At 47.4% G+C, this 26,198-nt stretch overlaps 1 protein-coding gene across 1 annotated transcript in view; it reads right to left on the bottom strand.

Moving 5' to 3' along the window:
• LOC115320236 overlaps positions 1-26,198 on the bottom strand; it is a 94,906-nt gene that overhangs the window by 16,223 nt on the left and 52,485 nt on the right. Inside the window, exons 3-4 of the mRNA XM_040216676.1 lie at positions 8,315-8,389; positions 8,131-8,258 (exon numbers count right to left, since the gene is read on the bottom strand). Of these exons, the coding sequence (XP_040072610.1) occupies positions 8,131-8,258; positions 8,315-8,389 (203 nt within the window). The remainder of the gene's footprint in view (positions 1-8,130; positions 8,259-8,314; positions 8,390-26,198) is intronic.

The raw sequence follows: 26,198 nt of genomic DNA, 5'->3' as shown, positions 1-26,198 counted from the left end.
CTTTGCCAAGCCCGACAGGATGTAAAGCTATTGTGGCATACAAAACTCTCGTATGAACTAAACTTAAATATGCCAGCACGATAAGGAACCTTCACCAGTCTTACCTGATCAACATACTAGAATCAGTTAAAAACAGGGCACATCGATTCATTCATCGTAACTATTCTTTCAGAAGCAGCGTGTTCAAACTTAAGGAACTTTCAAGCCTAACTTCCCTCGCTGCACGCCGCAAACTCTTTTGTCTTCCTCTTTTTATAAGATATAATATAATATGCCACCTTTCATGCTGATGCACCGCAAGCCTTCTTTATACACTTCTCTACATCATGATCATTCCCTAAAGGTTGAGCCAATATTCGGTCTGACTAATAAATTTATATCTATTAGGGTTTCTTCATGGCACATCGAACGAGGTACGTGTCCGTTTGACCTCAGGGGCCTGGTGCGCTTTCTTGCACCCTCTGTGGGAGATTCGAGAAGAATCTGCAAAATTCGAAGGTCGGAGTACTGGCACCAGGCTCGGTTCTTTTAAGGACTATTTGTGGGCTGAGTGTGGTGTCACAGGGGACACCCTGCAGAGCCAGCGTAGACTTTATTTTTTCTTTCAGAAGAGCAAGTCCCTGAATAACCTCACTGAGTTTTTTTGGCAACAAGTCAGACCACCTCTTCCAAAAAAGGCGAAGGTTAATCCCACTAATGGTCGATATACGACATGTGGCGAGGTGGAGATTCGACCTGACATTGGCAAAATGTAAGTCTTCGACCGAAGTTCAGCGTCGAACCTTCACTGCTCCCTCGAGAGCTGCTTACCTTGTCTCGGAGGGTGGCGGACAGAACCAACCAAGATGTTAAACCCCGTTGTATGTCAGAAATTGTGGATTGCCTTGTAGGAATGCGCCGCCCGCAGGTTAATGATCAGATCCCGCTGGTCAACTATCTAACTGATAACCGAATGCGTGTTCTTCAGGCAGATAAACAAGGAAGCTTTCTGCTTATGCCGGAAGGTATTACAGTGAAAGAGCGTGCGCTGCTGTGAAAAAGAACTTTTGCCTTCAACAGGCTGTTCCAAACAACGTACGCAGGGCAGCATGCGGTTATGAAAAAGGCTGTAGTTGAACCAGCTCGCTGGGAAGATTCAAAAAGCGGAAGGTTTGCATCTTTAAGTATTCTTCAGTGCAAAGGCGCACAAGAACACCTGCCTTTTCCGTGCCATGGTCACCGAGCGAGGTACCTGGCAGCGACAAGTATCAGCGTATCTACAGAAACACCTGTCAGATCTGCGACTCCAAGACCCTTTCTTGGTTTGAAATTCGGAGGAAGTTGTGGAAACTTTGAAGGCAAATCAGTATGGAAGCTATAGTGTCTTTAGTATAGGCGTTCAAGACCTTTTTATTCACTCTCCAATGATGTCTTACTTGGTTCTGTAAAATTATGCATTGAGGGCAACGATGAACTATTTTTCCAAACCTCGAGTGGTGTTTCTACTGAGTGCTTTCTAGAACTACTTCAATTTTATCTCAATTCTACGTTCATATAATGGCATAAGGAAGTTTTTCTAAAAATCTCTGGATTATGCATAGGGTCGTCAGTAGTCCGTGTCCTCAGTGATATTTTTCTTGCCAGATTTGATTGTGCCATTGAACATGCCCTTCGACCTCATGTGAAAAACGTGTTCCGGTAGGTTGATGACTTACTACTTTTGCTTGACAGTCGCCTGGGTAAAGATTTAGTCACCTATGTTATGGACATTTTTTATAAGTGTAGCTTTGGTTTTAGATTCACGTATGGAGAGCCCAAGCTAAGTGTCTTGCAATTTCTGGACCTATCGCTTTCATTTTGCACCAACCATTTATCCCCACGTTCAAAAACAGGTATTACATTACTCGTCAGCACACTCAAAAATTGTTAAAAAGGGTATAGCTCTTTCATGTCTAGGATGAGCCCTAAAGAGTCTTGTCGTAACATAAATGACAGCTTCAAGGCTCAGCTCAAAAGACTCCGGTCTTCCGGGTTCCGTTGGCAGGTGTTAAAAGAAGTTGTGCGAATCTTGGTTAAAAAATTAAAGGAAGAGAAAGGTAGTAAGCGTAATGATGAGAAGAATCGGGTGGTAGTTGTCCCATGCTCTCACAAGGTATCGCACAACTTAAAACAAGTCACTCAAAGCTATCAAGTTCCAGTTGTTTCTTTGGTGCCTCAATTGGCGCGGATTTGTTCAAAGGTGCACTTGAATTTGGACAAAGTATCTCGAATGAAATGTAAAAAGAAACACGCTCTACAGTTGTGCCCTGTACCTCGCGCGTGCTATACAGCATTCCCTTAACATGTGGTAGAAGGAACGTGGGACAGACAGGGCGATGTATTAATTATAGTCTACGTGAACATAAGCTGTCAATGAAGTCGACGGGGGGGGGGGGGGGGGCACTTGCCTCTGCACGGTCATTCCTGTGCATATACTCCAGATCTGGCCGGCACCGCTACCATAGGTTGATGTAAGGAAAAAATTCTCCCGAGAAATTTACGAGGCGTATATTATACAAGGTCTGGGGAAAAACTGCGTAAACTATCCTTCTGTTACTCGATCTCTAAAGAAAATTTCGTTTTTAAACGCTTCGATACACTAAAACAGTTGCCCCACGCCCTAGAGTTCTCGTGCCATGAGCACGTGCCTCTTGGTTATATGTCATCTTCTTTCTTTTTCTCTTCTGGATGAAATATTCACTTGTGAGTTCAGCGTCCTTTTTATCGCCTGTATTCTTCTACAGTTTCCTCACGTTTTTCGCTGACTTTAATCACGTATATTGCTTGCCAAGTAGCCCAGCTCACCACCCTTCTACTGAACAGCAGAAGTTGTGCATGTTATTATGTAATGCAGTTGGGTTGAAGATATAAGTACCGGACTACACTTTATGGAGTGAAGCAATGAACTGCGGTGAAATCCGACAGAAAACACGAATACGAAGTATTCACCAGGGTGCGGAGGGGAGAGCAGAGCAACGAGTTGGCCCGTACGAAAATGTCAGACCGGAGCGGTTCCAGTTCGGGTCCGCGGGGCTCTAAACTTGTGGACAGTTCCGATCCGCGCGATTCTGGGTGTAACCAGTCGGATTCTGTGAGACGCAACGCGCTGGAATCGCACGGTGATCGGTGAATCCGATCCGCTCCCCTTGTTCCAGTTGGGTCTGCTTTAACGAGGTCTGCTCCCAGCCAGCGGGCGCGCATATGCGTGACTGGAGGAGGGCGAGGAGGGGAGGGAGGGGTGGCGGGGGTGGCGGCGGAGAACTTCCGCGGTCTCTCGCATGTCACGTGTTAGAGACACGCGCATCCGCTACGCCTGCGCTGCGAGCGGGCGTTCTCCGCGCGTGCTCCTGGCTTTGTCAGGGGAACGCAGCTATCGGCGTTCGGAGAAATACCGTAGAGGCCAGCACCGTCGTGCATATGATTATGGGAACAGTACCCCTACAAACGCGTGGCGTTGGTGGCGTCGTGGCGTTTTGTCGCGTGGGGAGCAACGGGAGCAACGGTTATTATCTCGTCCGTTTCTGATGCGCCGGACTCGAAGGAGTTCTGTGGCTCTACGGTGACGGCGGTGACAGCGAAGATGGCGAAGACGGGTCGGCAGGGAGCCACGGTGATTGTCTCGTCGGTTTCGGATGCGCCGGACTCGCCGGAGTCCTGCTGGTCGTGTGATTGTACGGTGGCGGCGGTGACGGCAAAGACGGGTCGGCAGGGAGCAACGGTCACTGACTCGTCGGTTTCGGATGCGCCGGACTCGCCGGGGTTCTATTGGTTTTACGGTGACGGCAGAGACGGGTCGGCAGTGTCGGTCGGCTAGTTTTGGTTTGTGTGAAGAAAGTCACGGTGGCGCGTCTGGTCACAGACGGAGTGTGAATCATGCCTGGCAGGTACTGCTCTGCGAGATGGTGCGGCTATTCTAAGAAGACGCCAAATGTTTCTCTGACGCTGTTCGCCACAGATCACAGGTATGGTTTCGAATCGGAAGTTCTTCACTTTGCTACTGCGAAGTCTGGTGAACGTAAGTTCTTAGTATATGTTATTATTATTAATTTAAGGTACGAGAGACTGGCATCGCACACCGATTAGCCAAAAGATCACAAGAGAACAAAAGAGAGCTATCTCTGTTTAGCTAATTTTTCGGCGGACGTATTTATAAACACAACGCGCTTAAAAAACAGCGCCGTGCCTTAACTTTACCGTTTAACATTTTGACATTTGGCTGAGCAAAACTAGAGCTTGAGATAAGACTGTTTCCAACTTTTCTTCCTTTCTGTTTTTTTGTTTTTTTTTTAAAGAAATGGTTGAGAACAGCCATGTCTTAAAAAAACGTGTTTTTTTTCAACGGAAGAAAAAAAAAGCTTTTTTGGTTAGCAAAAAGTGTCGTCCTTGTATGTAACTTTTAATTGAGTTGGCAGTTTTAACATTTGCAAACAAATGCACCGCCTAATTACCCCCATCGTGTTTTTTTTAAAGATTTATTTGAAAGGGTCTGCAATATCGTGCTATATAAATAAGTGTAATAATCTGTGAATTTGTGTTTATTTGCTGTACCTTGTGGTATGTACATAATTCAGAGCAATCATTTCTGTGTTACCATGATCACGAAAAAAAAATGAAATACACGTGAATAAAAACCTGCTTCTGTTTCTTTATGCACAAAAAAAAATTACACACACACACATATATATAAATATAAACGGATACAAGGGGAAAAAGTGGAGAAAGGGAAGCGAACGGGCGCAAATCATCAGGGCCACTCTTTCGCCACAGAACACTGGCTAGGTGGCGCGAGTCAACGCCCGATTCAAAGAAGCCAGCTGTATAAGTCTATCCCCCCATCCTCCGCATTTCTTTGACTACTTGCGCGCCTAGCGGCAGGCGTGGTGCTTACATTAAGTTAGCCCCTGCAAAACTCTCTCCTTCCGTCCACCTTCTAGCGTGGCGCACCCTCTCTAGTTTACTCTCCTTTCTTTCTTCTTCCTCTCTCCCTTGCTCCTCGAGCGCGTTTCAAGGGCCAAGGCTGCACGAGCCTGGCTTTGTCTCCGAGTCAGTTTAGTTTGTTCCATCGCTCTCGTCGCACATTCGGTCGGCGCTCGACCGGCTGCGACGTTCGCGCTGCGGGCGCACGGGTACTGACGCGCCCATCGTTGCCATGGATGGATATCCACTGACCTCGGCTTTGAATCTTTATTTAGTGTGAAGCTGCCGGCCCATTGCACTTTGGCTCGGCATCTGGATGCGCTTGGCGCTGGAGTGCTTGGTGACAATACTTGAACAACTCGGATACCGCTTGCCCGCCGGAACTTCCCGATGCACTCCAACACTGGATACTGTGCTGGTGCGTGCTGTGTGTGTGTGTTACGTGCACCGTGTTTGGTGACGACGCGCGCCTTGCATTGTCTGTTGCAGTCAGCGGCAGCGCTTTGAGAGTTTCGGTTCTTCTCCGCTCCCGCCGGACTGCCGGCCGGCGGTGACGTTCGCGCTGCGGGCGCACGGATACTGACACGCCCATCGTTCCCTGGATGGATACCCGCTGACCTCGGCTTTGAATCTGTATATAGTGTGAAGCTGCCGACCCATTGCAGTTTAGCTCGGCATCTGGATGCGCCGTTGTGCTTGGTGACAATACTTGGACAACTCGGATACCGCTTGCCCGCCGGAACTTCCCGATGCACTCCAACACTGGATAATCCCTAGTGAAAAATACACCAGCTCGAGGGCTGGTGTGACTTGATGTTACACCAGACTTTTTCACAGATGTGATTTGGGACATTTTCTGGTGTAACACCAGAAATCTGGTGTTCTCATGTGACACCAGAAATCTGATGTGAGGGTATGACACCAGAAATCTGGTGTTCGATGTTACACCAGAAATCTGGTGTTCTGGCGGTACATCAGGTTTTGTTGTAATGTGATACCTGACCACCTGTTGACTGGGTGTTGCTTTACTCACAAAAAAAAGGTACGATAATAAGTTTGACAACAACGCTGCTGCCATAATTACTTTATTAAAAACAGCAAGAAAAGCACAACAGTAAAGCTTCGCAAGCTTTACTGTTGTAGGGAGTTGGCCGTGATCAACTGGAGTTTGTCCGGAGCCACTGCCCTGCGTCGAAGAACCGGACGCCCTGTCGTTCCGATATTCTTGGCCTCTCAGCTTGCGGTTGACTCTTGTCTTAGTTACGCTGATCCGTTCCGCGTAACCCTCCGCACCAGATATTTCCTCTTCTAAGGCATCATATTCCACAGATGGCTCGATTTCCTTGTCTAGCTCTTTCAGGGAAGCCTCCTTAAGTAGAAGAATATCAAATATTTCTTTGAGCTCACCGGTGTCGGTCGGATCCGTGGCCAGCAGGCGCCAATCTCGTTGATGATCTTTGTTGTGGCGGCTCGCAGGGTAATCCTCTTTCAATTCAGGCGGTCGACGTCCTCGTCGCTCGTAGTAGGCATTTCGGCCCCCAAAACTGTAATAATTACTAGCTTCCTTTGTTGCTTTGCTACCAAACCAAGCTCGTCGGAAGTAAGGAAAGCGCACCAACACCTCTTTTCGGCTTCGACTCACAAAGAAGACTTCTGTACTTTCTCAAACTTAAACAAGAATACCGGCGGAAAGGGAAAGAGAAACCCTCGAAGAGGCGAGCCGACGAGCGCCCCAAGCTGCTTGAGGCCGCCCGGGAAAGTGCTCGGGACGAGGGGGCACTTCTTGAGCACAAAGAAGCCCGCGGAGTCTCCGGCGACCACCAAAACGGAAGGAAACAAGGCACCCCGTCGGGGGACGGAGCGGCACGCAAACTAATAGAAAACACGCGCGCGGACCGGGGAGAAAAGTCAACAAAAACACAACTCTGGTGTCACTTCAAACTGCGTGGTGTGCGCACCAGGCTCCCTGGTCGGCGCATGAGTCCTTGTGGCGTGACACCAGACTCTTTGGTGCACCCATCAGGATGATGTGCGGGTACACCAGCATTTCTGGTGGGCACAATGGCTGGTGTGCTACACCAGTATTTTTGGTGGGCACAATGGCTGGTGTGCTCGATACATAAGCATCGCTGGTGGGCACACCAGATATTCTGGTGTCACACCAGGATAATCTGATGTCACAGCAGGATTGCCTGGTGTATTCTTTATTAGGGCTGTGCTGGTGCGTGCTGTGTGTGTGTGTTACGTGCACCGTGTTTGGTGACGACGCGCGCCTTGCATTGTCTGTTGCAGTCAGCGGCAGCGCTTCGAGAGTTTCGGTTCTTCTCCGCTCCCGCCGGACTTCCGTCCGGCGGTGACGTTCGCGTTGCGGGCGCACGGATACTGACACGCCCATCGTTCCCTGGATGGATACCCGCTGACCTCGGCTTTGAATCTTTATATAGTGTGAAGCTGCCGACCCATTGCAGTTTGGCTCGGCATCTGGATGCGCTGGTGTGCTTGGTGACACTACTTTGACAACTCGGATACCGCTTGCCCGCCGGAACTTCCCGATGCACTCAACACTGGATACTGTGCTTGTGCGTGCTGTGTGTGTGTTCCGTGCACTGTTTTTAATGACGACGCGACGACACCTGGACGACCGTGTGCGCCGCATTAATTACCACTGCGCCCACCACTGGACTCTACAAAAGTCTTTCGTGCGGTGCCCTTAGCCGTTACAAGCGAGAGATCGTCGCAATTTCAGACACAGACCGCCTGCGTCTGAAATCGCGACGATCTCTCGGATGTAAGGGCTAAGGGCATAACACGAAATTCTTTTTTAGAGTCCAGTGGTGAGCGCAGCGGGAATTGCGGTGGTGCACCGCCTGGGTTTAAATTTAGGGCTCGAAATGCGCGGTTCCAGGCTGGATACAAACTGGTTCCCCAAGTTTTGGTCTAGGCGGAACCGGCATTTTTCATTCCGGCCTGAATCTGACATTTTCGTACGGGGGGGGGGGGGGGGCAACCTAAAGGCGGCCGCGTCACGTGATTCCAAGTTGGCAGCGTTCATGCGACGGAGGATGAAAACTTCTTAAAAGGTTTAATGAAGAATAAAAAAATTTAAGCTGCCGCTTTTTTTTTTAGGGAAACTAGTTTAGCATCATCTTAGTACCTTGTGTTTTATATAAAGTAAACCAATGTTGAGAAACTCACGTCGTAAGATAGAGAACAGCACTAAGGGGCACACCGGGGTGTCTTTTGCCCCATTCAGTGTCTAAAGTCGTCGAATATTTCTTCAGTTCTTTTTTCAGCAACTCGGCTTCCAGGGGTTTGGTGCTTGGCTGCAGAAATCGGACACTTGAAACAGGAAGGTAATACTCAAGCAGAACACACTTACATCCCATAGGTCAGCCTCGGCAAGTGTGAAGATTACATCGAGTATGTCTCTCTGAGTGCTAAATATTTCATTGATCTAAAAGAAAAAAGAACAAGAATATTTTATGTTACTTTCTTTCTCATTGTTTTTTTTTATAGATACGCCCAGCGTGAACATATAAAACCATAATTACAGCTGCCGTCCCACGGCGGTTGAGATTGTGATGGTATGTAGGTGCAAGTCATTATTTTAATACATATAAATTGTCCCACAAACCTGGACCTGGTAAATATCAGTTCTATAATTAATTTCTGAGAGCCTTGTAACTGAGTCTCATAGTACTGCTTAATTTAATAAATGACACGGGAAGAAATCGAAACCTTAAAGTGCCTTGTAGGTTTTCTTGGTTAATGCAATATGGCTGGTAAGGAAGTCTGTATTAAATATTCTTACCTAATATCTCTTTAGGCATAAAACCGCTTCATATAATTATCAATTGTAAGAGACAAACACAAAGAGCACACGAATTGTTTTGGTTGTCCTGTAATATTTTGAGTAACGTCTTAAGCATAAAAGCGGCTAGTCGCAACCACTTCTCAAACACTTTGGAACAGCAGTCGAGCTTTTCTTGCGGTTGTTAAATATTTATTTATTTGCGTGACACGTTTTTCCGACATGCCCAGAAATGTAACGTTATTTAAAATATTGGCAGAGGCGTCATTATCACTTCAAAAATAAATAAATACAAGCTTTCCAACACAGAGGAACCAGATCTTTGTATTCGACAAGAATTTCAAAATATTATTAATCGTAGAGTGACAAGAAAAGGTACTTCATTCCGTTCAGCATTCAGATGGTTACAAATGCTATCCGTCTTTTTCAAAACCGTGTACAGAGCATACACGCAATCCCGGTCGAGCACTGGTTTGCAGTGTGTCGTATAAATCAAATTTGTCCTTTTTCCAATCTGGCGCGGGAGAGCCTCACTTGGCGAAACCATTTAAAACGTTGCAACCAAACGCGAGCCTTGAAGCTGAGTCGAAGTCTAGACATCGAACTTAGAGTTGCCGGCATCTTGAGCACCGCGGTGAACTGCGTCGGTTTGGCTGGCTGGACGGGCCTTTTTCGCTAAAGCACCCCATTTTCAGCAAATGTTCGGCACTATTTATCTTCAAATCAGTCGAGGTTTTCATAGCCTTCTGAGACGCTTTAACCACCTAATACCTCTCTATTGTTGTTGAGAACAAAGGCGGAAAAAAAATCACGGCCTGGTGCAATATTGAAGCGCTGGATTGACCCCTCTCCACACTTTTTCTCATAACCGAAAGCGTCAACAAAGTCATGAACAGACGCGTCTCCTACAACTACGCATGCGTGTAAAGTCAAAAGGCCTGTTGCTATTTGAGCGCCCCAAGATTGGGGAAGCTTTTTTTAAAACTTTAAAAAGCAAAGTTTTTTTTTTCATTTTTTGAGACGGCGAACATATTTTTAGGCAGCAGCGAGATAGTGCCCGTTTGCAGATTGCACCATATATGGTCTTGGGAAAAGTTTGCACCTTCTGGGGGAGGTTCCACCCAGTAGTCCGTTTCAAATGCGAAATAGATTTTTTTTTTATTCCTTAGCATCGAAACTCGAAAGCCCTAATATGCACCGAATTAACACAAAGAGAAAAATAGATTGGTTATGCGGTCAATGACGAGTGACATCTGTCAAAGCTATAGACCTTTGCAAAACGAGCTACGTGGCCGCCACAATCTTGCGACTAAAACGTGCTGTATCAGCCAGAAATTTCTGCCACCCGCCTGAGCTGTGGGAACCCGGTCACCTCGAATTCCCAACTGCATTGTGCATTCAGAATTCGCAGGCTCTTCCTAAAAGTTTTCGCCTTGTTTACCTGTTCAAGATGCCTACCCCTTTTCTGTTATTTTCGACTCTGAGACCCGCGGAATACAAGGGCACGTGGCCTGCTCGCCCTTCGCAGGAAACGAACGAAGACAACCAACGTCAAGCAGCCCGCGACGCGGGCCGTTCGAAGTTCTTTGAGGGTCATTTCCGTAGAGATAAACTCCGGAAAGCTTTCCCGGCTATGTTCCCGATCTTTGCGAAAAATAGCTGATATTATCGGGTCTGGTGTATGGGGACGGAATAGACAGTTTCGTTCATTTGCTTTGGCGTTGTGCAAGAAAGCTGATCTCTTCAAAACGTGCTCCAAAACAAGCCGGATTGCATCCGATTGCCATGAAGTGACTCTCGTCGACACTGTATATTGCATGTGCTGTGATATTCGGGACGTTTCTCCAATAAATCCTGTTCAAATAACGCGGCACAGTGGGGTACGTACAATATGCTGTTCCATTCATTTGATTCGTTGAATTTTATGTGTGAGCGTTGACTACCCATGCATTTTGCCTATTGTGTGAGCTCAAATATTTTCGACAGTTAAGACCTTAGCAGAATGACACGGCTGGGTGTATGGCGTCGTAAAAATGTTCCATAAAATGAAACAAATATTGCAGTTGCATTTGTTCTGTCGCACACGGACTCACCAAAAATAGATTTAATTTGTTTGTTTTTGTTTTTGAAAATAGTACAATGTTTTTTTAAAGCCTTTGAAAATATTATTTACCATAAAACACAAAAAAACGCGGAAGTTACACGTTACTCGTGTCCGGAATGGTGCCTTAAAACGCTACCACAGCCCACTGACGAGAAAACCCACTGCCCAGCGCGGTCGGGAAACACTGATTTACACTCTGAAAATGAGGGACGCGCGCTGTAATTTGCTTCGCCTGAGGCTGCCTCTGGAAAGGTCTATAAGATCTCGCACGGTTGTCTCCCTTAGCTTTAACTAAAAGTATGTACGCGCAACCATCGCTTCTGGAACACTTTCACATAAAAAAAAGCTCTGTTTTATATTTTTCTTTTTTACCTTACGATGGACAGTAGAGCCCATTTCGTAACGTGTTAGTGTGGAGTAGCCTTCGAAAACGGCCCAGCGAGGCACGGATGAGCGGTCACGTGACAAGTTTGCAGCGCTGTATTGGCTGGAATGGCACGCGGCAACGCTTGCCCAATTTTGCCATTCCCTATTTTTCATAAAAAAGTGCACGATGTCTACTTGCAAATATCAGTTGCACTTCAGCTCGCGTCTTCACATCAAGATGAGCTAGCGTCTCAGGAGGTGTTAGCACAGTAGTAGTAAAAGTGTACACGATCAGCCCAATAATTAATCGCTACAAAAACATGTGTTTCCGATGAGAACACATGTTTCTGATGTCGACATATGTTTCCGATATCCGGGTATCTAGTTTCTGATATCGATCCCATTTATTCGGAAATCTAACTGCCAAGTGTGACGTGGGACCGCGCGACCAGTTACAAAGTCGTATCCTATTCTAACCTGTTCATATATCAGAAACAAGAGTGAGCACGGAATCAGCCAGGCGATCCGGACCATTCTTGTTGTCACCATGCTTGCACAGGTTTTGACCCTCCAACTCGTTGCACCAGAGATAATACCCGGGGTTCGTTCCGGTGACCGTTGACTTGCTTCATCGTGTTAAAGAGCCCCATCATCGGCAACCCGTGGCCTATCCGTCAAATGATCAGCAGCCAAAAGCTCATTGTTTCCTCAACTTGACCTGAATATTGTCAGCAACAGTATCATCGAGCGCAACCGCGCCACCTACTGACGCCCATAAAATTTACAGGTTCTCTTATGTCATCCCTAAGACCACTTGAAGGGAAAAACCCAAGCGCCGATGCAAACGTGATAGCGAACCCCCAAAGACAGCGCTCCCTGACGACGGACTTTGGCGCCATTTCATTGGCTCACTCGGATCGTGGCGTCGGCTGCAGGGGTCCCGGTGATAGCGAACCTCCGAAGTCAGTGCGGTCTCTGACGACGCACTTTTCGCGCCGTTTCATTGGCACTTTAGTTTCGGTAACTTTCGTGTCGCCAACGTGTTTTTGTACTTTTCGTGTCGCCGACCTGTTTTCGCTTAAGGCATTTGAAGGTCGACTGAAGAATGAGACATATAGGGCTTTCGCCTTAAAATAGAGCTGCAAAGACCTATCTATGCCCCTTGAATGAGCACGGGATCAGTCAGCGATGAGAACCACTCATGTTATCATCTTGCTTGTACAGGTTTTGATCTTCCAGTTCGGGGCACCAGAGTTCATTCCGGGATACACCGCGTTCGTTCCGGTGAGTGGTGACTTGCTTCATCACGTTAGAGCGCAGTCATCGGCAAGCCGCGGCTTATCCGTCGAACAATCAGCAGTCAAAAGTTTGATTTCATCGACTTGACCTGGATATCGTCAGCGACACTATCATCGAGCGCAACCACGCCCCCTACTAACGCCCATATATATAGCTTTAAAGACCTACGCCCCTAGGTGAGCACGGGATCAGCCAGGCAATGCAGACCACTCATTGTGTCATCTTGCTTGTACAGGATGCCTAGGTTCCACATTGTACATGTTTCTTCGAAAAGTACACGGAAGTGACATTTTCACGTCTGATTGATTGGAGGCAAAAGTATTGTAATTTCCTTACAAAAATGAGGGCAGAGTTGGTTAAAGCGGGTGGATTTGTCTTATAGCTAATTCACACGACAGACCGAATCTCGATTTTCGCCCGCCGAGCGTGCACCTTTCTCGTCACCGACCTTTCACGACACCCATTCCTGCAATCCGCGCCTTATCTGCGGATACGCGGACTTTTAAAGCCGAGCGCCTTTTCACTCGCGGATTTTTGGCGGGAGATTGACTTGAAAAACGTACAGTCGGGCAACGGTACAAAATTTTATTAATCTTTTTTTTATTTTTTTTTGGGGGGGAGGGGGGGGGGGGCGAGTAAAACAAAAGTGGCGCATCATTGTGTTTTGTACGTTCGCTGGTTCATTCTGTCGCCAGTGTCTTGGTTCCAGGTGTGAAAGAAACTGCATAAACTTTGTCCGTGTGACCTGACGCAGGATCCGGGACTCCTTCGGGTCTTTGTGAAGAAGCTTCCGTCGAAACTCGTCTTGCACGCCGCGATAATTCCTGCACGTCCAATCAGTCTTTCACCGTGCAAGACCTCTCGTGTGACAGTGCTGTACGTAAGTGTTGTGCATGAGAACAAAGTTCGTGAAGGCGTCTCCAAACGCCCCTCCGCCAGCCCAGAACTTCGTCGCTTCTGCATCGAAGCCTCCTCGAGCAGGATGCATACCTGTGTCACTGTCATGCTTTGGGTTAATAAAGCCAGTCGTGCTTCGCGCGAAGCCTGTCACAGTGTTCTGTCTCGATCTGTAAGTAACAGCGGCAAACGATTTTTTGTCGCAGCAGAAAACTTCGATTTCTCCCTCGGACAATGGTGCTACGGTGCGATGTTCGAACTTCACGGCACTGTGGGGTGGCGAACATGTTCGGTCTGTCGTCGCTGGCATCTGCTCGTCGTCTCCCTCGTGTGGATGTGCTTGGGAGACGGAAGAACCACGGATACGTCGTCACGTGATCAATCCGTCCACGGATCAGTCCGCCATGTGAATCGGCTATTACCAGACGTTACATAATTGTGAGAATTCGTTTTCTACTGACTACGCTTGAAAATGTACTAGCTCCAACGTAGGTGTCATTCGTTAGTCATATTTTCCGAACCGCGTCGTCGCCGGCTTATTATGCCACTTTTCAACTAATTTGGTCAATGTTTTCGCCGGGAAGATTTACCGGCAGCACGGCGCCGCATTTGAGCTCCCGGAGGATTGCAAGCGTGCGACGCAGCGCGAGACAACGTTGGCACGAGGAACCGGAGGTGAAGAGACTGCAAAACGAAGCACGTCGACGTTCACGACTGCGGAGCTTCAAGAGTTGTTTGCACTTTGTTTCTGCGCCATGAGGCACTTCCAAAGCTTGGTGGCGAGCGCCAAACACGTAGCCTGGGACTGAAGACAGTCGGCATTTCTGTCCGCGTCATGTTCGTCGCTATACTGCGTCGTCTGAGGGTCCAGCGCGGCTGGGGCCACTTCCCAGAGACGCCGAGTGAAAGGTACGAGACGGAGAGGTTTCTTAGGTTGCTCTGCAGGATAACTGGCGTCATCGGTTGCGTGAACGAGACGATGATCGCCATTGTCGGCCAGTCTAAGAACGATCTCGTCGCCACGACGGCTGTGTAAAGTGCCGCAAGCATATCTACGCCCTCAACGTGATGGAGGTAACTACGCTCTTATTACGTACTCAAAATCACTTTCTTATCTGTTAAAGTGAATACAACGTAACATAGGTACGGTGTTCATATCAGTACCAAGAAACCCAGTATAACTTTCCGCTATCTAGATTATGGAACTGGAAATCTATCTGGATTCTGTCTAGACTTAATCTGGATTTTAGATTTTCAGAAATTTTTTCTTTGCCTGCAATTGGGATTTCGGGTTTCTAGAAACAAATTTCCAGTTCCATAATCCAGATAGGGAAAAGTTTACTGTGTTTCTCGGTAGGAATGCCATTTTAAAATTTAAAGGTGTGGGCTTGAGTGATCTAACTGCACGAGCGTGTGCTCGACGTAGTATGTGAGGACTTTTAAAACGTGCATCCTTCCAACCGCTGCATTACTTTTGTTTGAAGGTAGTAGTTGATAGTCATCATATCTTGCGTCCATGAGGGTGTGTTGCAATCGCGTTAATAGTGTCAAACAAAAGAACTTGAACGGTTCTGGAATTCCGACTGCTTTGTGAACCATGAGTGCAACATTCAGGTAAAATCATGTCGGTATTTCTCACACTTCTAGACGCGTGACGCCTAATGCCGAGTAATGTGCATGGAACCACTGTGCCCTGGGTCGGTGCATGACTAGTTTGTGTGGTGCTTCTCTTGGTTCCGCGGCAACATCAAGCAAGGGCGGCTTTTAGACGACGGCCGGCTCTTCCTCGGTGAGCATACTCGATTCATTCATTCCTGTTGCATATGGTGGCTGCGTACCACTTGAAAACCACAACCACAGAAAATGTGCTATACCAAACATTAACGACTGTGCAGGCCCCGTATCTATACCTCTGGCACGTCTTTCTAAATATTGTACGAAGGAGCATAGTATCAGCGAAACGCAAAGTTGCAAACGGCTCTTTTCGCTGCTTTCCTGCCTTCAATTTTAATAAGAACAGATAATAGTTTCCGCCGTCTAAATGTGCAGGCGACTACGGCTACGGCTTGGACTAATGGTTCATCACCCCTGTTCTTGAGATCCACGTGACCTCCATTGCTTGCTGCAGGTCTAGTAAGGCGCATTCCTCGGTCATGTTTTTTTTATTGAGCGCTGCGGTGGGCTGTTGAAAAACAAATTCTGGTGTCTGCAAAGGCACCGCAATTGATATTACCATCCATGAACAGCAACCACCACAATTATAATGGCACGTGCACTGCTGCACAACGCCTGCCTTGCATTGAGCGAGCCAAAACCGGAGTCAGGTTCCGACCCTGAAAAGTCCGCCTTAGAGTCTGAGCTGAGCTTAGATGTTTCTGAGCCGAGCTCCGGGGGGGCGGGGGGGGGGGGGGGGGGAGAGGGAGGGTCAGCGTCGGAGGCGAGAGGCTGACTCCTGCCAAGCTTCCGGTCAGCCTCTCGGACAGGACTTTGATGCAACGGCTTGTCGCCTGGTTCGGGACCCGTCGCAGCCGTGCCCCTGCGCAGCGCCGCACACGCCAGGATGGCAGTCCCACCCATGATGGACGCACCCGGCATCAAGGAGTCCGTCGCCACAGCGGTGATCCCACCCACCAAGGACACCATGGGGGAGCCCCTACCGCCCTCGCCACTGTGATGCCCAGCATAGACGCCACTAGTGACAGGGAGCCTCTCGCCACCACGACTGAGCTCGCGACCACCAAGGACCCGACTGTTCCCTTGCCGTCAGTGAAGCCCTCCTCGTGAAAGCCGCCAAGAGCACACTTTGCTTCCTACTCCACAGTCATGACCGTTCTTAAGCAATGCAGTCTCTTCAGCTCCTCCAACACCTTGCACGGTCAATCACACAACCGCCGTAGCTAGGGCCAGCTTGAACTTGAGAGACAAATGTGAAAGCCCAGAGATACAAAAAGAGACATATCGCTGGACTACCAACTATAGTTTAATACTTCTCCCTCTGCATGTACCCTACCTATCTATTTCTTTTTCTTCTTTATTCTGAGAGCTATACAAATTAGCTTGAAACGACCCGCATTTCAGCGGGACGTAGAACACCCCTAACATTCTTGCTTTTCTTGAGGAGTTTGATGGAAAACACTCTGAGGCATGCTGCTTTATTTCCTTCGATGGGCCATAGTTTGAAACATTTTTGATCCATACGGGCTTTTGTTTCTTGCAAGAATGGTGATGCTGCTGAACACGACACTGCATTTACAGGAGCGGCAATGACCTGTTGTAGCTGCATGCTTTCTTGTCCTGCCCTTTACGCAACTGCTAGCTTGATCGATGTGACACTTGCGACGTGATAGCAAAATGTGATAAACAACTCTGTGGCCACACTAACGTCGGCTGGCCACCTTTCGGCACAATGTCGGGATTGCAAATGTGCTCCCGACTTCTCAAACGTCACCGTCGTCGCACGACACCGAAAACAGCTTGGGAGGGAGATCCTCTAGTCACTGGCCATTGAGGATATCGGTGAAGAATGCGTAAGTGCTGCCTCCATTGAGCTTTTTTCTTAAAGAAAATGTATATGTGCGCGGAGCGACCCCTCGGAGCAACCGAGTCGGGTCCGTTAATGAAGAAGTTACCTTTACGGAAAGTGTCGAGGAAAAGGAAGTTTTTCATTAAAAGGTAGATAGTCCAGCAGTGTATCACTTTGTTTTCTCCTCTCCTTCGCTTTTTCCTCTACGTTCAGCTGGTATTCAAGGCAGCATGTCTCTGGAGATTCTTTGCAGAGTTTCTTGAAGCGGCTGAAGAAGTTCTGACACAAAACGTCGGTATATCGGATGGAGTGAGCTGCTTTTAGCGTATGCTTTTTTAACAAAACGATGTCCAAATGTTGAGATAGTCAGCGCAGAACACTCGCTTTAAGCTGTACGATTCAGCCATCGAAACACGGGGAGCCGCTAGGCGTGTTCAATACTCACGGACGATGCTCACGAAACGTCCGCCTTATGGTCCACGAGAAAGGCAAGTGAAAGTGAACGTTTTCTCTGGGGCCCATATCACTGCTATCACTTTGAAACAACCGGCACGCTCTTCTCCAGTGTTTGCCTTCCCTTCGCGTTTCGCAGTTCACCGCGGCGGCGGCTCAAATGCAATAAGAGGCGCGACGGTTTTTGCCACGCCATGTCATGTTACCGCAAAGCAAAAGGCAGTGATAAACATGTGTTAAGTGGAGCCGTCGTCCTATACATGGCGTACACAGAGACCCTACACGCCGGCTATTGAAAACAGGCCCTGCGAGGCATGCGGTATGCGAGTGCCCCTGGATGGCTCCGAACCGCGCGCATTTTCTGCGTACCTTATACATAAACGCACTAATAATTCTCACTTTAAAACCACCGTCCGCCTATGTGCCGTCAATTTGTTTCTTTCTTACCCCCCTCGAACATTTTTATACTTCGTAAAAATAATCAATTTGCCATTTATGGGTATCTACGCGCCCGACTCACGGTGCTCCGGTAGCCTCAACTTGGTAATATTTCTAGATTCATAACTTCAGATACACACTCATAATGCAGCATGTTTCTGCATATTCTGTTAGTATCTATCATTGGCCTTAACGTGAGGGAGTTTTTTTGTTTTTTTTTTAAATCGAAGGTGGCCTTTTTTTGATATAGTTTCAAATTAACTCCCAATTATAAAATGGTCCCATCTGAGCATTTTTTATAAATTTGTTCCGCTACCCACGACAATATTTAGCGCCAATATTAACAAGATACAGGACAACACGGTGGCAATGTTTGAAAGTTCTGGTATTTAAAGATGCGGAGAAAAAAATGCAATATATAAGAATTTTTGCAGAATGCGCCATGTTTGCGATTTTTTCTAGAAATAAACAACGCCGATACCTAATGATAAATATTTTGCGTCAATCCCCCTTATACATAGTTTGTGCGTATATATTTCTAGACCAGTAGCCATGGCAGCTTTTGTGGAAGAGTGCCCGTAATGCCAACTTCGCGAAATTAGCGGAAGGTGCTTCGGACTGAGTGGGCGCTTCTAATTTTTTTTCCGCAAAAACAAAACCAATTTTGCAAAACAAGTTTCAGTTTTGTTCTGATGGGACGTTCTGATGAATGAATTTAGAAAACATAATTTTTTCGTAAAAATTAAAATATTCACCGTACATGGCCGTCTGAACTTATCTGAAAACACCCTACTGCAATTTTTGGCTGAGTTCTTGTCTTCTCTCTTCGATCTGTGTCAGCTGATTTATGTTACAGTTTGGTGCAGACGTTTTCAGATACGCATACCAGGAGCTCAATCGGATACCCACAATCATGTAGGCAGAAAAATTGCTTTTCATAACTTTGCCAATTATTCTGGTGACAGTATTTCTTTAAGGTCGATAGAAGAGCAATGTAGGAAACATTTCGTTGTACAGTTTTTAAATGTCCAGACGCAAACGGAAGAAATACTTTGCACGACCTTGGTTCATACTTCCAACATATGTGTATATCTATGATTTCTAGTATGAGGCCGAAGAGCATAAACTACCTGTTCAGAGGTAGTTCATGTGCTATGTTTAGAGACAGACGGTACTGCCCCGGATATGTGTTGAGTGCATCGCGATGATATCGATACCCTTTCCATTCTGTGAGCGTCAGGAATGAAATGCGTGGGACAATGACACAGAAGGCTTCCGGGTTGCCAAACCTACAAAGGGCACCTGGCTCGCTCCTTCAAAAAGCCGAGAAATACTTTACACCATCTGTAAACCTGTAAAGACCTATTTATTGGTCTTCACAGGTTTACAACCATGGATATTTCCATTTTGCGTATTATTACCCGAAATGTTATTACCTCCTGCTTATTAAAACAAAGCATGCCGAAAATGCATGCATTGTTTTAACTATGTAAGCAACCTGTTGGACGCCAGCTCCCGCAGGCAAGCATAACCATGCTTTTACGGGCCTGTCTATGTACTCTGTTGAAATCGAGACAATGAGATAATATTATTTTTTTTCTTCTTCTGTATTATGACTGTACATCTATCAAGTGTGTCTCTTGATGTTAGCATAGGAAATTGTGTCAGTTGGGATCTCTCAATACGTTGCAAAGCTTGTCTTGATCTCTCTCTCTCTCTCTCTGGCTCTTCTACCTTTGGTCACGGTGTCTATTTATTCACTCTTTGCAAAATAAAAATTTCAGCTCTGTTTGAGATCTTTCGGTGTCTGTGCCGTTTTTTTACGTAGATTATTGGGGTTTTTGATATATTGCACAGCTAGTTTATTTTTAAAAGTGCTTTATTTTTAGAATGCAAAACCGTAACTTGAAAAAGTAAAATTATATGAAAACATGGGTTGCAATATTTCATTCTCAAATCTAAAAATGAACACTGACTAACATAGCACAACGTAAACACTTGTAAATTCTTAAATCACATGTTATGTCAGATATTGGTCTGTTATTTGAACGTTTTGCAGCACACTACCTCTAGAATGCATTTACTAACGTGTCAATTAATGTAAACAAAAACCTGCCATATTCGGGACAAAATTAAATGCAGCAAGAAAATGATATATATATATATATATATATATATATATATATATATATATATATATATATATATTAAAAAAACGCAGTGGCAATGTTTTCTACTGAGGTATACCAGTCAAGATGACAGTAGTTGTTGTTGCAAGTTATGACTACACTGTAAGTCTGAAACAAAGGTGAGCGCACAGGCGAGCTCGTGAAAAGTGGACATACCTTGACCTGAGACAGGGAAGGAAAAGAAAAGCACGTATTTGAACACAGCTCTTTTTCGAGACGCTGTGTGTTAACCCTTCCTTTTTCGTATCTTGTTTCTTCCCTGTCTCAAGTTACGGTAAAATACAGCGGAAGCGCCCACTTCTTTCAAACGCCCACTATTACCACTTCCCAAACTTTGGAATTCTACACATTCTACGTTAAGTGCCAAACCTCACCGAACAAGCACCCATGTCTAGATCAACCCGGTTTTCAGTGAGGGTTGTTTGGGCGCTCTTCCGGTATTTTCCATAAGGCATACCAACCGGATGTTTCTTGGGTTCAACAGAGCAAGCAGGCGTCCTTGTCCAGGCCTTCATTGCGCACCGGGACCGTAAAACGCTGGTAACGGGAGCTCTGTATGAGCAGTCGTCAGCCGCGCGATTCTTGCTTGGTCCGACATGTCGCTTTAAAGAAGGTGCGTTGCGCGCATCCCCCATTCCTTGTAATATTGAAACAACTTTCTCTCCAATTAACTCTTACATGTATTAAAAAATTACTCAAAAACTCGGTTTGTTTTAACAACCCCCATTAGGTTTTTAATATTTGTCAAAACGTTTACCTGTACCAGAACAGATGCGACGGCCAACGACACAAAGGATTGGTTGCCGTCGCTTCACTAAATGCAGAATCTGCTGGCTGCATTCTAGTAAACTGTAGTATTCTCAGTTTAGCCAAGTTTAGCGGTCGTACGGTACGTTTGAACGAGAGGAGCGCGTGCCGCACTCGCAGTGGCGCGTGCTCAGCTCGAGCATGCTAGTATCGCTTTTGGAACACTTGACCCTGAGATTTGGAGTAAACAAGTAGACAGTCACCGGTGTCCTTCCTCGCCCTCAACTGGGCCCGCGAGGACGCGGGCCCCCGCCGTTAGCGGGTCACCTTCGCTGATGAACCCAACGTCAATTCCCCGGACCCGACGACGGCTGCAGCAGTGGCTGCCACTCCTTTCTCAACATTGGCAAGGCAAGACAGCGCCACCACCGGCATTCAAGGCCATCCACGCAGACATGCGCCGGTACACGACAGCACCTTTTGAACCACCACCTCACTACCGACATCGGCCACCTCCGATAATACAATATGGCGATGAGGATGGGATTCCAAAATGGCAACGACAGTTTCAAGGCAAGCTCTGCGTCCCGGTCATTGGCGAGAACCGGCGCATCTCGAACGTTTTTTTTTAGAGCGCAGCTCTTAGGGGCCCGTTTCCGGCTTGAGCGGCGTCGCCGTCGCCGTCGCCGTCGGCGTAACCGCGCGGTGCATCATGGGAAATGTCCCATACTGCACCGCGCGAGCCCCCACCGGGGTCACGTGACCTCGTGGGGGGGCACGTGACCCCCCCGAGGTCACGTGACCCCCCGAGGTCACGTGACCCCCGCCGATGTCGCGTGACCCCCCGATGACGTCATCGTCACTGATGACGTCACCTGCATCCACATCGTCATCGTCATCATTACTGATGACGTCATCATCACTGATGACGTCATCATCACTGATGATGTCACCGGCATCCACATCGTCATCGTCATCATCACTGATGACGTCACCGGCATCCACGTCGTCATCGTCATCATCACTGATGACGTCACCGGCATGCACATCGTCATCGTCATCATCACTGATGACGTCACCGGCATCCACATCGTCATCGTCATCATTACTGATGTCGTCACCGGCATCCGCATCGCCATCGTCATCAGCACTGATAACGTTACCGACATCCGCATCGTCATCGTCATCATCACTGATGACGTCATCAGTGACGTCATTGATGTCGTCACCGGCATCCGCATCGTCATCGTCATCATCACTGATGACGTCACCGGCATCCACATCGTCATCGTCATCATCACTGATGACGTCACCGGCATCCACATCGTCATCGTCATCATCACTGATGACGTCATCAGTGACGTCACTGATGTCGTCACCGGCATCCACATCGTCATCGTCATCATCACTGATGACGTCACCGGCATCCACATCGTCATCGTCATCATCACTGATGACGTCACCGGCATCCACATCGTCATCGTCATCATCACTGATGACATCACCGGCATCCACATCGTCATCGTCATCATCACTGATGACGTTACCGGCATCCGCATTGTCATCGTCATCATCACTGATGACGTCATTAGCGACGTCACTGATGACGTCACCGACATTCGCATCGTCATCGTCATCATCACTGGTGAAGTCATCAGTGACGTCACTAATGACGTCATCGGTACCCGCATCGTCATCGTCACTGATGACGTCATCAGTGACGTCAGTGATGACATCATCGGCATTGGGGGTAACGTGACCCCCAAGGTCACGTGACCCCCCCCTGGTTAGTTTAACCCCCCCCCAGTGCCCTTCCCTCCTCCTCCTCAAGAGCTGCGCTCTAATCGGCGTTACAGGGAGTTGTAAGCGGCTTTCACTTTTTTTGTTTTTGTTTTTTTCTTCTAAGCCTTGCGGCGTTTCGGTAAGACTATGTCGGGCCAGTCGAGCTAGCGTTTGGTTTTCTCCTTTTCTCTGTTTCTTTTTGTGCAGCCTACTTCGAGCGAGGTAGTACTCGTTTCTCCGAACCAGAGCGTCTCGGAACTCCTGTACGCCCAACGTTTGAAACGCCGAGTTCATTTTTTTTTTTGTAGTTTTGCTTGTTTTTTTCGAACGCAGCGCGTCCCTGAATCAATTGTTCCAGGCAAGATATAAGCCCTGAATGAGTTAGCTGGTCTTGCGAGACACCATTTTCTTTTTGGTTCCGTCCGCCCTGCGATGACGTGAACATTGTTCCAGGCGGGAAATAAGCCTTGGCCATGGCAGCTGGCCTTCAAAGACAGCAATTTTTTTCAACCCGTCCGCCTTGCGATGACGTAGACTTTCTTCAATTCGAGTTTTGTTTTTGTGTTGTACGTTCAGGCTGAGGTCCGGAGAATTCAGTGGTGTAGCGTAGCTACGCTCAAGCTGTTTTCTCTATTATCGTCGTGATGCTTCGACGCCGATTCAAGTTAGTGCCCAAGATGGCCGCAAGCTCCTGCGTCCCGACATGACTGTTTGAAAGATGGCCGCCCGTCTTCATCGGCACCCCGCCGAGATGTAAGAGCGCAGCGCCTGGTTTTCCTGTGAGGCTCGGTTTTCAACTGCGTCTGATGTTCCTGCAGCACCTGGTTCACCCGCAAAGCCTGGGTATTCTGCTGCATAGGACTTTCCCGACACAATTTCACAGAAATAGCGCGCCCGCACGTGCCAAGTTATTTCAGCCAAAGCCACCTTGTGTTGTGCTTCGCTTTCGATGGTTAGCAGCTGTTTCTTGGCACCGTCGTATGCGGAAGAATGAGCACCTCTTGCGTTCAAGACGAGTAGTGCCAGGAATATGCTTAGCTTTCGAAAAGAGTTTTTCGTTCGACAATCAAAGTACCAAAGTTTTCAGAACAATAACGCTCAAAGATTCTCAACGAAATTTCATGCACAAGCATGAGTCGGCGTTTTCACCGAATTTGAGTGAACCTATGGAAATTACACTAACTTTTTACCGGACTTGACCTTTTCTTTATTTTGGGGTCTTCATTAAGAACCCCGAGAGTCGTGTTTTTGTAGAACTTATCTTTCCCTTTAGCAAATTTTTAAAAATTAAGAAGGGGAAAATAGGGGCGTGTGTGAGAGTGGTTTTGTGTTCTTTGTTTGGCTTTTTATTGGGTAGGAGATCGTACTATAGGGGGCGCTTTATCGAGCTTGTTGCCCCCACCAGCGCGGTGTTCACTAACACAGCAAAACAAAGAAATTGAACTTTCCTAGCATGGTCTGGGCACGAGCGCTACGCTTTGACCAGTGCTTTGGACGCACGAGGAGCGGCCTTCAAATCGTCATCTTCGATTTTTCTGATCAGCAACAGACAATAAAATTAGGTTTGTTGTCCACACAGCTGCAGCATGCCGCTAGTGGCGTGACTGTTCGATCTCCTCCCTAATTCTCCCATTATGTTTGTGTAAAAAGAATATTAGGAGAGGGAGAATGTAGTATTCTCAGTTTAGCCAAGTTTATCGGTCGTACGGGCACGTTTGAACGAGAGAAGCGCGTGCCGCACTCACAGTGACGCGTGCTCAGCTCGAGCATGCTAGTATCGCTTTCGGAACACTTGACCCTGAGATTTGGAATAAACAAGTAGACAGTCACCGGTGTCCTTCCTCGCACTCGGCTGGGCCCGCGAGGACGCGGGCCCCCGCCGTAAGCGGGTCGCCTTCGCGGATGAACCCAACGCCTACTCCCCGGCCTCGGCGACGGCTGCAGCAGCAGCTGCCACTCCTTTCTCAACATTAGCAAGGCAAGACATTGCCACCACCGGCATTCAAGGGCATCCACGCAGCCATGCGCCGGTACACGACAGCACCTCTTGAACCACCACCTCACTACCAACATCGGCCACCTCCGATAATACAATATAAACCCTACCTCATATTCCGGGCGTAGGGACGCATCGGGCACTGCGTAGCTCCTCCCGCTCGCCGGGGGTTGGCTCCGAACTTCGCTCAAGCGGGTGACAGGCGTCAAGTTTGCGATGACGTAGGGGCGACAAAAAGGGCAGAGCCGCGGCGCGTGAGTTGTTAGGATACGTTCCTCCCTTCCTTTAAGTCACTTCCCTGTACTTTTTCTCGAATGTCCAACCTATCTATCCATGTTGGTCCTTGTCCCTCGTTATTCGCTAAAACAAACAAGCGACATCTGGATATCTGTGTTCCCGTGCTCACCAGTGGTTAAAGAAACTGTGTTTGACCCGTTTCAAGATAGCTTTCCTTCTTCTCAAAAATTTCCGGAGACATCGATTCTAGAGCCACCCTATATGGCAGCGAAGCAGCCAGAGTAGCGCCACGCTTTTTCCGATGCCGCCTCACCACGATTGGCCACACGCGGTACGATAGCAACGAGCTGAGCTGGCTCGGTTTCCATAGCAACCGAGTGACTACTCGTCATGTGACCTCGCAAGAGCCGTGATGTCACCTATAAGATGGCCGCGCCCAGAGCTGGTGGATTCGAGTTTGTTCGGTGAGCGGAGTCGTGATGTGCCACTGCTTTCCGACAATTTCGGGCATCTTTATGCTCTCTGACGTAGTTATAACGTGAAGATCTGAAAGAAAGGGACTTTATACCTTTTCTGTTCAAGATCGCTCTTGACATTAGCACCTGTGCGACAGCATCAGTCATATCGCCGTGGCGGTGCTCGGATTCCCAGATGTGTACGAGGATCAATATGTCTTTTAGCATGCAATTTTCGCATGCTCTTAGCTTTGTTTCAACGTTTCAGTGTCTGAGAATCGATGCAAAATGTATGCGTCGCATGTTGGGTCTTGGGGAAGTTGTTTTAGCCTCAGGTAACCGCGTAAACACAGAAACTCGTATCGAGGAGGCTCCTGTGAACGTTACGTTTTGTACTAATCAACGATGTTACGAAATGCCTGCTAGGATAAAATGTTCGTATTTTTCTAGCTTCCTTTGAAAGTTTAATGTCTGAAAATCGAAACGAAATGTATACGCCGCGTGTAGGGCCTAGGGGAAGTTGTTTCAGCCCTGGGTCACCGAATAATCACAGCAACTTTTAGCGAGGAAGCTCCTGCGATATTCAACCTTTTGTACTAATCGACGATTTTACGAATTGGCAGTCCTCTAAGATTTAGTATAACGTGCTTTAGTTGCAATAGCTTCCATTTGATCGCAGTGGTTTTTGGTTTGTTTCTTCATGTGACAAGCTGGCGTTTGCTCAAGTGACATATAGGAAATGTTCTGCTATATGACAGTGCATCAACACATACTACTAAGCTTAGCTGCTTAGAGTTGTGTTCGTCATTGTAATTAACAAGTTACATAATTATTTTCTACGTGTGTAATATTTATTTTCTGTAGCTGGGCACGTTTTCTGCTCATTAATGTCAGTGTGCTATGTTGTTATCATCATGTGTTTATGGTTCTAAATATCCTGTTTGCAATGCCTACAAAGGCCAAAAT

Source organism: Ixodes scapularis, unplaced genomic scaffold (assembly GCF_016920785.2).
Source record: "Ixodes scapularis isolate PalLabHiFi unplaced genomic scaffold, ASM1692078v2 PGA_scaffold4__175_contigs__length_147842914, whole genome shotgun sequence".
NCBI classification, from domain to species: domain Eukaryota; kingdom Metazoa; phylum Arthropoda; class Arachnida; order Ixodida; family Ixodidae; genus Ixodes; species Ixodes scapularis.
The sequence above is the reverse complement of the archived record's forward strand: the minus strand, read 5'-3'. Positions and strand labels throughout refer to the sequence as shown.